At 40.6% G+C, this 15,381-nt stretch overlaps 1 protein-coding gene across 1 annotated transcript in view; it reads left to right on the top strand.

Annotated features, from left to right (window-relative positions):
* The window catches only part of BRF1 (BRF1 RNA polymerase III transcription initiation factor subunit), a 219,934-nt gene that overhangs the window by 186,008 nt on the left and 18,545 nt on the right, over positions 1–15,381 (top strand). Inside the window, exon 17 of the mRNA XM_024194413.3 lies at positions 457–502. Coding sequence (XP_024050181.2) covers positions 457–502 — 46 coding nt within the window. The remainder of the gene's footprint in view (positions 1–456; positions 503–15,381) is intronic.

Below are 15,381 nucleotides of genomic sequence, written 5' to 3'. Positions count from 1 at the left end.
TAAACATCTATAAATACTTGAAACAAACAAACAGCAAAGGTGGAGAACAATGATATAGGGTAGTATGGGAGGGTAGAACTAATAGTAAAAGGATGAACCTTAGAAAAGGAAAATTTCACTGGAATAGCAGAAAAGCGTGTCTTGAGAGTGCATCCTATAATTAGACTGTGGTATAGTCTCCAAAGGGAGGTTGAAGCCCCATTATTTGTGACAAAGAACAAGAAACCTGACTACGTGTACTGGCTAGATGATATGAGTGATGGTCTCCTCTAATTTCTCTGGCTAGTATGATACCCCTCATTATTGAGAGTGAGGAGAAAGGAGAAGCCGAAGGACCCAGGTAGAAACTAGCAGGAAGGTAGAACAGCAGCTCCTTGTCCCTCCAGCCTGTGCTGGGGCATGGGGCCTTTGGGGTTAGGACTCTTCTTGGGTAGGGAGGAGTTGTGCTGGTTGTAGGGCTAAGAGAGCAGCCACACGCCGCTCTCTGCTTCCTTCTGACTGGGTGGATAACTTTGCAGAAGTTATCGCTGCTCTAATCAGTATTGGCTCTGATGCTACACCTGCTTCCCTTTCACAAGCCTGGCAGACAGGCCCTCTCAGAGAGGGCCGGGCCACTTCCAGGCTTTTGAGGCCCCTAGCCATAATAAACAAGGCAGTTGTTAAAAATAAAAAATGACGACACATGCGAACAAAATAAGGCAACAAAAAAGAGCGAGACATAATTTGAATTTTTTTTTATTTAACGAATGCTTTTCTAGCCTTTTTCTGTGCAAAAAAAATTGTCTTTTACCAAATCACATCTCTTATTTGCCAAAAAATTTACAAGTGTCTAAATTTGAGGCCCCCTTTGAGCTTGAGGCCCAGGCCAAACGGCCCTTCTGCCCCTCCCCCCTCTCGGCCCTGCTAGCAGAGGTACCAGAAGTAGCACAGCTCCACAATGTTATTTGTAATGTACAATGTAATCAAGAGGCTCCCATTTTTGTAACGATTTGCCTTTCTGTAATGTGACATGCATTTTTGGTAGATTTTTTTGTTGTAATTTAAAATTTGATTATATGATGCAGAATCTGGGTATATAATGTCTTAATGTTACTTCCTCTCAAACTGAATAACTACCTTATTCTGGACTTTTGGCTGTAGAGTTTATTCCAGTCCAGGATTGGTTATTAGCTGATCAACAAGAAGCATCCTCCGATTACTGTAATATTTAATATAGGAGTGTGTAATTGACAGTGGGAGAAGGTAGGTTTTGCCTGGGTTGTACAGCAGGTTTGGAGGTGACTATACCAGAATAAAGCCTGTGTATTTAAGCTGTATTTTGGTAGAGGAGTTCTGAAGGTGAAATCCACCTCCCCAGCCTGGAGTCAGGATCCAAGGACTGGATCTAGTGTTTGAAGCCCACTGGCACCAGTTTTATGGGGTATTGGTACCATTGGATTCATGTATGTACCAGTCCATAGCCCCTTCTATAGTCTGTTCCCAGTGTGATCTTCTATGCAGCTTATGTGGGGCCAACACAGGGAACATTTTTGTAATGTGTTGGGAATGCAAAGGCACCCTGTGCAGCTGCTTGTCCCTGCATAGCCCCGTGCAAAGTTTAAATGGAGGTGAGGGGCTTTGTACTGGCCCTGTGCCCCATGAGTGAATTTCACTTAGTGAGTAAATAGAGGTCTCTGAAGAAAATGAAGGCTGACTGGATGGGCCTTTATATTTTACTGCTGCTGATAGAGTTTATCTTGGGCCAAATACAGATCTGGTGTAAAAGGATTTGTGATTTGGGGGATGGGGGGGCTTGTATATTAGTAATTTGAAAAGAATTGAATGCATGGTTTAAAAGTTTGTAGATAGGATGCTGATTTTTCCGTGAGCATTTGGCTCTCATACATTACTCCAGGTATTAAGACTGCAGTAATCTCTCTTCTCTCTTAACAACAAAGAAAAACTACTGTGAATTGCAACAGCTGTCCCTAGTGTGAAAGAGAATTGTCTTGACCTTTTTCTGACATTGCTTCTGTTGACCCATTTGAAATTGTTTGTCTTACAGAAACAAATCTAAGACTAATTATTTTGCAACTCTAATTACTGTTCTCATGGACATTTTTCCATTTTAAATAGAAATAGTTACCTTAAAGTTTTTCTTTCATGATTTCTTACTTTAGCAAGCACTAGAAGAAAGTAAAACCTGTTTTGCTGGTCTTTGATGCAGTTCGCTTACTCATGTGAAAAGGTTATATGGAAACAACTTGTTTGTGTGATAATTTTGAAAGATATGCAGCTTCTTGTTCAGCAAAACTTCACTTCATCACAGAGTCTAAATGTGAAAATGCCATTTTTTAAAATGTTCGTATTCGTTCATATAGGTGCTTTATAAAGCAGCTCATTTTTTGATCCTTTAATTTATACAAGAATATCCCTAAGCATAATAGACAAACTGCATCAGCTCAGCAGCAATAAACTCCTTGCTAGTAATTCATATCTGGCAAACGAGCCCCTGCAACCTGGCGAGTTTACTGCCACTGGGTCTTTTTAGGCTCTCTTTTTATCCGGAGCATGAAAGTGCCTGTTAAAATCATAATGAGGAAAGAACCTCAAAGTACACAAACTCCCTCCTCCCACAGTCACATCACCCAAACCAGCAAGAATTTCAGACTGCCAGCACCATCAAAGCTGCTCAAGTTGCAGGTGTCTTTGGATTTGGATCCCTGAGCAGTGATATTCTAAACATGATTTTGCATGTGTGTGTGAAGTGCACCTATGGCATAATTCGTGACATTGTCAAAGATGGGATGGAAAAGCCTCCAAAACAGCACTTCTAATTGTGTGACTTTTTTCCTTTAAACTGTTTGTTTTATTTTATCTGGCACCAGTGAAGACTCCCAGAACCCTAATGCAAATAAAACAGCACTGCTTTTAAAAAATTTCTCTGTTGACTTTGTCCCTCAGGCTGATGAGCCTAACAGAACTGAAGAGCTTAAAAATAAAATTGCTTATTAGATTTTTTCTTAATTTGTTCTGCTTTATCAATCCAATTGAAGTATGATTCTTGTTTAGAAAAAAAAATCATAGCTGTAAATCTATTTATCTGTCTATTTATCCATCCCCTTAAGACGTTAAAATGTTGTTTTTTATTTTTATACTGTTACTGAAAATCATTTATGACATTTTCTGTTTAGGCTGCTAAAGGTTTTGGCAGCTAGAACATGGATTTTGTCTTTTGATGGTGAATTCAATTCAGTGTTTATTGCAAAGTCCTCAGGTGTTTAAATGTGCAGTGATAGACAACTAAAACTCCTGCTGTGCTAGAGTTGGCTAGGTCTCTACAGTAGTTCTAGCATTCGTAAAGAATTGGAACTTATTTAATCTGTTTCTAATAAACGTAAGGCTTTTTTTGCTATTTATATGAGTAGCTAGAGCCAACTTAGTGTTTGTCTGACACATACCGTACACCTAGCTTCAGTTCTTATTTCTGAAGACTCCCGTACAATTTATGATGCTGTCATCCTGAGAAAATAGCTTGTGAATCATGGTTTATAAATTTCAGTACTAAAATTTGCGTAAGAAGAGAAAAGAAAAGAAAAATGGATCTACAAAGGTGCTGATGATGTAAAAGCAACCATGTACATAGCTTGTTCATTGGCCAAGGTGGTTAGTAGGTAAATTTAGAGGTGATCAACTTTATTTTCACTTTGTTACTAATGAAAATTTTGCCAGTGAAGGGAGGCTGATTGAAATGTCATTAATATAAGGCTATATTAGGTCATTTCTTTTGTTCAGGGAAGCACAGAGGCAGCAGAGGAAGAGGATGGATAGTTCAGTGGTTAGAGTGCTAGCCTGGGGCTTCCTCTGTGATCTTTAGCAAGTCATTTAGTCTCTTTGCCTCAGTTCCCCATCTGCAAAATGGAGATAAAAAGCACCTCCCTATCTCCCAAAGGTGTTGTGCGGATAAATACACTAACGATTGTCAGGTGCTCAGATACTATGGTAATGGGGGCCACAGAAGTGCCATAGGTAGGTAGGAGGGGAACATTGGGATGTAATTGTTGCCGAACTCAGTTTGTAGTATGCATGTCAACCCTGGCTGAAGCCCTGGAGAAGGAATATTGGGGCAAGGTCATGGGACACGGTCAGTGTGATTTACTCTGCATTCTTTCTGACCCAGCCACCCTTTGTTGTCACATATTACTCTTGCCTCTGGCACGAGTGATCCTCACAAGGGTTCTCTGTATAGGGCTGCAGTTGGCAAAAATACCATCCCACATTCATGCTGCTTTTGCAATGTTAATTTTGCATTTATATCCTGGGAAGTGAGTGGGGAGTCGGAATTTGGCCTACCACATGCTGTGCAGCATGGGTATTAGAATTCACCTGGAATATATCTTTGATATGAATTTGTTAAATCAGTTTAGGGAATATATTCGATAGATCAATCTTTACCTTTTAAAGGCTTTTTAATGCCTTTCTGTTGGTGGGTATAGCTTGCTTTGTGAGGTATCTGGGTGACTTACATTTCAAGTAAGTGGTTTTAAATTTTGTTCACTGGGAGACCTTGGGCTTATGATCTCTTCTTGTTTAATTATAAACAGATACCTGTAGCCTCCTATTAATGTTTTCAAATAAGATGTTCAAAAATTGTGAAACTTAGAAGTAACAGTGAAAGTTTATTTGTGACTTTGCCACTTTTCTTTTCTATTGATACTGGGGCAAACTTTATACTTCTAGGCTAATAAATTCTTGATCTAATGTGCTTTAGTTTACTTCAAAGGAAAGGGTCATAAACTGCTACTGAACTAATTCCTAAATTTAAGTCCGCCATGTATATGGTTGAATTTGATTCAGTGGCATTAAAATGGTTTATTCGGAGAGACGTAAGCTTCCATGAAAATATGCACACTATGCCCAAAGAGTTCACGCTATATTTTTTAAACAAATACTTCCTCCATCTCTTCATTTACTTTAATACTGCAATAAACAACCAAGGAAAGTACAGATTTGTATAGTCATCCTAAAAGCTAAATGTAGCGTTGCCAAGTATTAATGTTCCCACGGTACGCTACAGATGCAAAAATTAAGGCAACTGGAATGATTCTGCAATGCCGATAAAGGAAAATACAGTGTGTGGCAATTAAAACAACTGGAAAGGGAAACTTTTATTACAAGTTAGTCCAAAACTGACTGTTGTCTCATTGGTCTAAACTCTTCTAAAGCATTTGTTGCATTCTTTGCCCATATACAGAATGCAGCAGATCTAAACTTAAGATTCAGGACATATGTTGTTGTTTTTTGTTTTTTTAAAAAAGGCGATTCCATCCTTTTAATTTAGCATTTGTTGTTGGCTGACTCTTCAAAACTTGTTTTTCAAATCTACAGAACAAAATGAGCACAGTGACAACAAGAAACAAACAAAAATAGCAACTTACACTGACTTAAAACTTAATTTGATGATAACAGATAAAGGTTTTCCTAATTTTCCTAATATGACACAATTCCAACAGTTTTATTTTGCATGCTATAATGTATGCATTTATTGATGCTTTTGGTTTAGTTGACATTTGTTCGAATGGAAAAACAAATTGGCAAAATTATTACTAGTGGACTTTGAAGTAGTGATTTCAGGCCGGGCTTAATCTTCTGTTTGTGTTCAGTACAATCTTTGTGGTTTGGAGATGGATGTATACAGCACAAAAGGTTAAAAAGACTCTGCACATATGTAGCCTCCCTATTAAACACTCTGCCTCTTTCTTTAAGTAGCTGAGGTCTTTTAGGAATATCAGTTTTTCTCTTTTCACTGTGAATTTTTAGTTTAGAGTTCCTGGGGGGAAAGTTCAAAATAAAAAAATACAGTAGGATTAACCGAAAAGGATCATTTTATTGATCTTCAAACATAGCTCAGAATGTAGAAGGATTTAAACCACATTGGGGAATTTACAGTCTGCACTGTTTTGTACAGTACCTGTTTCAAGTAACTAAAATAGCTGTGGTGAAAAATTCTTTGAGGTACAAAAGAAGGAGGGATTTACTTGAGATGATTCGCATTTATTTCATGTTTTACACATTCATATTATAGTTCCATTAATATCTGTTGTGTATCATAAATATGATGAAAAACTTCTTGACACTGCAGAGTAATCTGCTAACAAAAATGATTTTCATGGGGAAAAAAACCTTTTTATATAAATGAAGCAGCATAGAGGCACCTATTTATAGTATCCTTCACAAATTTCACCATGCCTAGTCAGTCAACTAAACCTTTTCCCCCCCACTGTCCTTGCTCCATATCCCAGTAATCAGCAGGAAGATAGCTTGCACTGTATGTATTCTCAAGTGAAATGAATGCATCTCTAGCTTTACAATTCCAGATGTATAGAAGTCCCCAGTCCTGCAAATGCTCGTGCATATGTTTAACTTTTAAGCATTTGAGTAGTTGCATTAATTTCAGTGGGACTCATGTATTTAAAGTCATTGATATACATGGGCTTTTTTGAGGGTCAGGGCATAAGATTGTATTATTACACCAGAATTGTTAGCAGTCTTTATTAATAATTCTGTTAAAGGTGACCTGGGAAGAGAGGGGGAAAATGGGCTCTTGACTTTTTTGCTTTTTCATGATAAAGATGGCATGATTTATGGTTTTTTTTTTTTTTTTTTTTTTTTTTTTTTAATAGACTTGTTTTTTACGTTCACAATTCAGATCCTTTGTAGGCTGGAAGATGTCTGTGATGACGGGAGAATTAGTTCAGTGACATTACAAGAACTAAAGGAAGGTTAAGCAATTAGGAGGGAAAAGGATTTTTAGTCACTCTTGTTTGTTTGATGTTCATGCTTATTTAACTTCAGTGACTAATATTTTATACAAAGGAAGCCTTTCTTAAAGGTTCAACACCTAGTTGCACTGGTTTAACTTAAGATGTGATTTTAAAACGGATTTTATTTGAACCAATGCAACAGGCTGTATTGGACATGCTTGTTTTGGTTTCAACCAGGTTTATACTGGTTTAGCTTACACTACAAAGTTAGGTTGACGTAAGCCACCTTGTGTTAATCTACCTGTGCATGTATCTACACGTAAATTTGTCTTCCACTGATGTAAGCACCCCATTATGGTGATGCAGTAACACCACCTCTCTGAGTGGCGTTGAGCCATGGTCGATGTACTGAAGTTGATGCAGCATGAATGTAGACACTGCATTACCTATGTTGACCCTAACAGTCCTCCAGCAGCTTTCACAATGCCCAACTCTGACCTCTCTGATCACAGTTGTGAACTCCACTGCCCAGGAGTCATAGAGACCCAACAGTCCCCCTCCCACCACCACCACCACCTTTTAAAACCCAGCACATTATTGAAATGCTTTTTCCTGATTGTCCGGCTTGGCAAGCACACCTAGCAGATCTCGATTGTTATGTGCGGCTGCCCAGCCAACCTGGAGTAGACCGGAGATACTGGATCTCCTGGGAGAGTGGGGAGAAGAGGCTATGTAGGCACAGCTATGGACCAGCCATAGGAACGTGGCCATCTACAAGCAGATTGCATGATGGATGCAGGAGAAGGCCTATGACATGGATCAGTAGCAGTGCCAAATGAAAGCAAAGGAGCTGCAGCAGGCATACCAGAAGGTCAGGGAGGTCAACAGTCAATCTGGTGCTGAACCACAGACCTGCCACTTTTACAAAGAGTTGCATGCCATACTTGGCAGAGACCCCATCACCACCTTACAGCCACTGTTGATATCTCCTAGAAGCCCAAGGCACAGATCCCTTTTGTGAACAGCGAGGGTGAGGAGAGGAGGAGGATGGGGACATATGATAGAGTGGTCAAGCTATGTCGCAAACCAGAACCTGTTTGAGACTCCACTGAAGTCCAGTCAAGTCGAGCACGGGTGAGCCTGATGCAGGAAGAAGAACCCCGGGTAAATGTGTAATTGTATTTGCCATTACAATGGTGTACTGCTGGCACCCCCGACTTAGCAGGACACAGCTATTGACTTTTCATGAATGTATTCATTCTAGAAGAGGTAGTGGTACAACAAAGAGAGTTGTCATCTGTTTTTACATTCCCATGTAGAGTTAGGCAGGGGGCACTTTGCGGAGCAGTTTGCTTATGTACACAGGTATATCCCTTGAATCCTGCTTAGAGATCTCAGTGAAACTTTCCTGGAGGTGCTCTGCAATCCTCTCTCAAAGCTTTCTAGGAATCACAGCCTTATTTCTTCCTCCATGGGAGGACACTTTCCCATGCCAGTTGGTGATAATCTCATCAGGAACCATTGCAGTAAACAGGCTAGTAGCATATGGGCCAAGCAGGAAAAGGAGAGGGAGATGCACCAGGACATAATGGGGCTTCTCTGTCAACAAACACAGATGCTGCAGACTGTTGTGAACCTACAGGTTGAACAATCCCAGGCTTGCCTGCCTTTGCACTCCATGGAGAACTCCATTGCAGCATGTCCCTACACCTCCCCTCTACATTCCATCTGGCATATGGGTCCGCATTCCTACCCCTACCACTCTACACCAGGGGACAGTAAGGACAACCACAGCTCCACATACACTTGCCTGGGAGAACCACAGTTGCTGTACGTGTAGCCAAAATGGACATGAATGTTTCCCCTTGCTAAGTTCTGTTTCATTAATTTGTTAAGTTTTTAATGTATTTGCTTTTACATCATACAGATTTTTTTGTAGTGGTATTGTTATTCAATAACATTCTATTTTTTGGAAAATAATTCATCTTTATTCTCATTCTCAATATATGCTGCAGAATGCTTAGCTGTCCTGAAAGCACCCACTGACTTGTTACTGTCCAGGGACACAACTCCTAGGATCAGTGACAAACACAGTTCAATAATCATAAATGTACAGCAAGCACCACAAAATTAATTGGTGCATTGACAGTGTTCTATTCATATATGTACACAAAACACCACACAATTCTTAACAGGCCCCAAAACAGCAGGGCGAGTTAGCGCACAGTCTAGCTCCACATATTACTATGTCTCACTGTTAGTGCTCACTGTAGGGCGCCCTTTGCAATGCTTTGCTGCTGTAGCCTCCAGCCTGGACTGCTCACAAACAGCCCCCAGCATGTAAGACACTCCCAGCTATGTCTGTGTGTGGGCTGCAGCCAGCCAGCCATACCTTGGCTCTAACCAGCCTTGATTATGCTGCAGGGTGACCTCAACACACACAGTCCCAGATCATCCCCCAGAAATGTGTATCCTGTGCTGCCCAGCCCTCTCCTGGACAGTACAAGTGTATATAAAGTGTATTCTTTCTTTAATAGAAATAATATGCACATAACTTGTCACCGTAAATGGCGTTTCCAGACACTTCAGTTCAAGCACACTAGGTTAGATAAAATGAATTTATTAATTACAAAGAGATTTTAAGTGAGTACAAGTAATGAGGCATAAAAGTCAGAAACGATTACAAGAAAAATAAAGATAAAAGTTAGGTAATTGGTGCCTAACTTAACAAATTATGTGAAATTCAAAACAGAGGACCCCTTCTCCCAAAATCCAATGAATGCTTCCTTTGTCGCTTCAGGTGCCTTGAACGCAGTTAGGGGGAGGTGCCTTGCAGGGTTTGCCCTTCTTTTTTATAGTTTCAGTCCCCTTCTTATAAAACATTTCCAACTGGGTACCAGGAGAGAAAAAGTCTATGGGGAAGGATGTTTCCTGCTGCTTTTTCCTCACCTGCTTCAGCTTCCTTTGTTTCCCTTCCTACTTTATGACTCTGTTCACTGCTTACATGCAAATTAAGCAGAGCACACATTCCTTTATTTGAGACAGACCTGTTTGCCAACCTCAGTTTCGAATATTTGTTAATAATACCATACAGTGGAATCTTATAACTTCGCATACAGTATTGCCACACACATTTTATCAGGACAATAATGACCAGCAAATTATGAGTTTTCAAATGATAGCTCACAAGTATGGCTATGATTTAGCCACGGGTATTTTTCGTAAAAGTCATGGGCAGGTCACGGGCAATAAACAAAAATTCACGGCCTGTGATCTGTCCATGACTTTTACGAAAAATACCTGTGATTAAATCTTGGGTGTGTGTGAGTGGGCTGCTGCTGAGGGGCATCCGAGGGGGGGGGCACTATTGGGTGAGACCAGGGGCTGCTGCTGGGTGGGGCGCCTGGGGCCAATGGCCCCAGCTACCGGGGGCCGCAGATTGCGGCTGCTCTGGCCAGCCAGGGACCACTGCCGGAGCAGCGTCTGGTGTGTCTGTCCCCAGGACCGCTCCAGCAACAGCTGGTGTGGCTGTCCTGGGGACCACCTGAGCAGCTGGTCCCTACTCACAAGGCATACTTTGTACATAGATTATTAGCATAGTGTGTAGGGTGTGAATACCGGGGTACATTCTGTCACAGACTTCCCATGTGAAAGTTAAAGCTGTCTTGACTCAACTTTAACTCACATAGCTGTATTTTAAAAAATGAATTAGCTTGTTAACAGACTGCTCTGCGACTTCTTCTACTGGCCCACTTCTTCCTTTTAATGCAATTCCTGCTAGGGAGGTCATGACTCGAAACTTACCTCAGGTACACACTCTTCCATGGATGGCAAAATACCAATCTCATCTAAGTTAAATTTGTCATGTAACACTGATCTCTTAAATTGCACAAAGTCCTGAGATACGCAAGTCATGAGAGTGCAGAGTATGGTGTTTGCCTTTGTATGTGCTTCTGTAGTACCTGCCAAAGCAGCACTGTACCACCATACCACCATTAGGCTGTTTGATTAGATATGTTCAGTGTGTACCTCAAAATATGTGATAATTTAAAGATATACTTGCTATTTAAATGAGATTTCCCCTAATTGGCTGTTATAAATTAGAGGCAAGAAGAAATGATTTATTGCTTATAATTGGAAATGAGTTACGAAGACGAATGTTGGTAATCATAAAATAAAATTTGGAATACATTGATTTCCAGATGGTTGGCAATGGAATTGCTCTTTAATGTATAATATACCAGACATGGGGGGCGGGGAGGTTTCTACTGTGTGCCCTTGTGCTTTGATGAGTTACCTGTATGAAATTAGTTACCTGAATCGTAAATTATTGTGTTCCACTGCATATACCTGCAAGAGGCACCTCGTTTAAACAGTGCTGTATTATCTGAGATAGTGGAGGAGGAAGAGGTAATTTAATGTTATGTCTAGTATGATTTTTGTCCTTGTAATGTCACATACTTTAAACAGGAAAGATCTAACAATAAATCTTGCATCACCTTTGGGTATAACAATCTCCGTGGATTGTTCTCCGAGACTGCATGTTACTAGATGTTTTTCTTTTCATCTTTGGCCTCATTATCTGTTTTTATGAGGTTGAGATTGAGCAAAAACACCTGTCCAAAAGCAAATACTTGTAGACCTCATTGGCTACATCTGGTATAATACATTTGTACCAGAATTAAAGGCAAAAACACTACTGTTCAGAACTTTGCCATTGGAAATACACATCTTCACAATGTAATTTAGCTCTAATCAGATTATAAAAGTGTTTGTGTGTCTTGTTAATTTAGAAAGATTTGTCTATCCGTAGCTGTAAGCACAGGATGTAAAAATGATTGGTATTTAGATTGCCTTATATAATTTCCATAAATTTTCTGCCTTTTCACAACCATTTCGGGCCCCAGTTCAGCAAGGCAGTTAAGCACTTAAAGTGGGACTACTTGCATAATTAAAGTGAGGCACAGGTTTGTGTGTCTTACTGATTCGGAACCATAGTGTGGTTAGTTACACACTTTTCAGAATAAAGTTGTAACTCAGCTTTATAGCTTCCTGTTTCAAGAAGCTTTTCCTATAAGGTGCAAATCTGCCTTTCTGCCACCATTTCATTTGGGCAGGCAGAAAAGACTCAAGCTGCTGTAATGAAAGCGATGGCATCTTTTGGATAGTGGTTTCTTCTCTTTTGATCAAGTCTAGATTTTTTTTTTAAATTGCAAATACTTTCCTTTGTTGTCAGCTCTCAAGAGGTGAGTTCATCAGCATCCATATTGACAAATCCAGTAAAGTCTTCCACTAGGGTTGCCACCCATCCAGGTTTTACCTTCTGTGTCCGGGTGCCATTTAGGGTTGCCAGGCGCCTGGTTTTTGGGGACCTGGCAACCCTAAATGGCACCTAAACCAAAAGCCCGATTACTGCTGGGCGGGGGGAGGAACCAGTTCATTAACCTGTGCCAGCCCCAGCTCAGGTGGGGCCTGCCTGCAAGTAGCAGGCAGACTCCTTGAGATGATCCAGTTAGTGGCCGGGGGAGGGAGAGGGGCAGAGTAGTGAGTTGGGGTCTTGGAGGAAGAGGCAGAGCAGGGGGCAGATCAGAGGCAGAGCCTTGGGGGAAGAGGTGGAGCTGGGGCTGGGGCTGGGACCTTGGGGTTGTGGTTACCAGCAATTAGAAAAGTGGTAACCCTATCTTCCACTTTCATAATGTCAGGAAGTAGGTGCATTGGCCAAGGCAGTAGAGTTACCACAGCCAGCCTTTCTTGACCTGGAGCAATCGCAATTTCCCATGGTCTGCAGTAATTTCCTAGAGTGAGAGACATATAGAGGGTCTCCTTGGATCTGCTGTTTGGTTTACTTTAGCTTGAGGCCCAGTGATGTGGCTTTATATTTGAACTTCCTCCATTTTTGTAGTTGAAAATTTCTTGTTATGGTCAGTGACAAAAACATCATGTGATGTTTTACAGCATTTATTTGAGGTCTTGGAGATCAGTGAGTGCTGCAGTTACACAGAAAAATATTCAGTCTTGTCTTTCATCCGTATCCACTCCTCCCTTCTCACTCCCAAGAACAGATATGGAAAATGTGTCCAGGCACCTGTATATTAGCAAAGTGCTTGTCTGTTCTGAAGAAGATGCAACAGTCTTTAGGAAAACAGCACAGATGCCTGACTTTATTCTTCACCAGTAGATGTTTCTCTTGAGGTATGTCTTCACTCCAGAGCTAGCCCTGGTGATCAGCACATGGCTCTGAGCCACCCTGCTCTGCCTAGTCCAGGTGAGAGCATCCCCACTGCAAAGCCTACCCCCTTTACTGTTTCCTTACTGGGTATGTCTTCATGGCACATTTAACCTGGGCTCTTTACCCAGGTTTTAGCCTTCCCGAGCCCCCTTGTCCACACAGTAAAACCTCTGACCTTTGTTTGGAGGTGCTTTAAACCTGGGCTAGTTTACACAGGTGAGGGTATGGGTTAGAGCCAGGTGCTAGTTTCACTCAGACTGCAGTTTCACTCAGACTTAGCAGTAGTTGCACTGACTCCAAGCTGCCAGAGAAATGTTTTGTTCTGTCCTGAGAATATAGGATTTTCAATCCCTCGCCTTCTGCAAAACTACCACCACGGGCCTGAGGCTTAGGATGGCCAACTATTCAGGCTGGAACCAATGGCAGGCTTAAAGTTTGCTGCTAGCAGGAGCTTTACGCTATCGAAAAGAGGAGATTCCCAACTTTCCAGTAAGGGACACACCATTAAATCCTTGACCTGGAAAGCTATTTAAGGTCACTATTAGAGATGTTCACAATTGTTGTTTTTCCCCTTCTGCAGATATCTGGTCAGTTGGTCCTGGTACAAAGACAGCTTGGCTTTACAAGTGGGAGGGATGCCGAAACAGCACCAATAAAACTCTCTAGAGCACTTCACAGTAGATTTTCTGCAACACGTGTCGTGTATATAGAATGCATGATGGAGTGGCATGGTTATATAGGTTTTATTGACACTTGTCTCGGATGACCTGCATAATTTTACTCAAGGTTTCTCCACTCATGATTAACACAGCCATCACAGACTCATGATGATAAACCCATTATATCAAATCATGCCATCATGTATTCGTTGTCTGTCTGTCCTTCTGTCTGTAACATTAGTATGGGTGGTAAGCAGCAGTAAGAGGTTTCCTACGTGGATGGATTAAATTAAAATTCAGCAGTAAGAGAGCTTTGGGTGACGTTCTAAAGCTGCTATTTCCAGAATTACATTGAGGAGATTGTTATGGTATAATAATCCCCTGAGTGGGTGAATTGCCTAATATAAATTACACACTTTATTGCCCCATAACTTCCTTTCTGTTTTATGTACTGTATTATATAATCTTTGTTTATTAAGTAATAAGCAAAATAAAAAGTTTGTCACAGCCAGCTTGTTTTTCAAAGCATTTGTTCATTTTGAAAGTTCAATTTGTGATCTTCAGCCCTGTCAGATTCTATTATACTGAATCTTCTTTTAAATTGTTAAGCTGGAGGACAAACCTAGATGCTATCTTGTATGTCTTAACTGAAGCTGGAGCAGGAGCTAAGCAGATTCTATAGTGAGCAGACACTAATGACAAATACGGTGCCATTACTTTCTGACAAGAAAATGTCAAGAGTATCAACTTCACGTGTTATGTATGTTGGTTGTCTGGAACATATGAATAATTTTCAAAATTGGCTTGAAACCTGTATGTTGAACTTGTGGTTTGTACATGTTTTTCCTTTTGTAGGTTTGCTTTACCATTCACAACATTGCTTCTGTTGTGGTTTATTTTTTTTATTTTTAATGTATTTAATTCTGTCAGTTTCATAGTTCGTAATGCAAATGCATAAAACCAGAAGATACAGTAAATGGTGAATGATTACAGAAGCATTTAGAAAGATCATGAGAGCCATTTCATTTTTGTCAAAATATTATATTTTAAACAGAAACATGCTGTATATCACAATGTGTCTTAACCCAGGAAATGATACCAAACATATGAGACAAAGCAGCTCCTAATTCTGAGTATTTCTTCTGCTCAGCAAAAGCCCAGTTTTCAGCAAGTCCGATGAGCTGGGATAGATGGGGAGGTAGTCGTGTTGATGGGGGGTACATGCATGTTGAAAGTGGCATAAAAGACTTTGGCTGTCCTCTTTTTGTGAAGCTGCTCATTTGAGCATTAATGCCCCATCCCACTCAAGCCTCAGAAACAGCTGTGTTCTTCAGTGATGGCACACTACAATATTCTAGCCTTCCCTGGTTAAATCAGACTGCAGAAGGAGCCAGTATCTGTAGCCATGGCAGCCAGTAATTTATTGTTCCATATGGTTGGTGTGGCAGCAGCTGCTCTGTTTTAAGGAGGTCAGGGCATCGGGGCATTTAAAAAAAAAAAACACTGTAAAATCTTTCTTCAGTGCTCTGTACAGTACAGTAATAGCTAGGGGTCTCTGTGGAGATAATGACATCACCAGCCAAGAGACATAAATTACTTTTTTTTTTTTAATCGAAGACGTTATTCTCTTAGGAAAATAAGTTGACACAATGTATCTCTGTGTGTGATGGTTTTAGTTCTCCAGTTTTCACTGCTGGTGTTTGGTGATAGTACATATTAATTAATGAGCCTGATCCTCCTGCTTAAATTG

The sequence above is a fragment of the Terrapene carolina genome, unplaced genomic scaffold (assembly GCF_002925995.2).
Source record: "Terrapene carolina triunguis isolate 2854851 unplaced genomic scaffold, T_m_triunguis-2.0 Scaffold189, whole genome shotgun sequence".
NCBI lineage: Eukaryota > Metazoa > Chordata > Testudines > Emydidae > Terrapene > Terrapene triunguis.
This window is presented reverse-complemented; position numbering and strand designations above follow the sequence as displayed.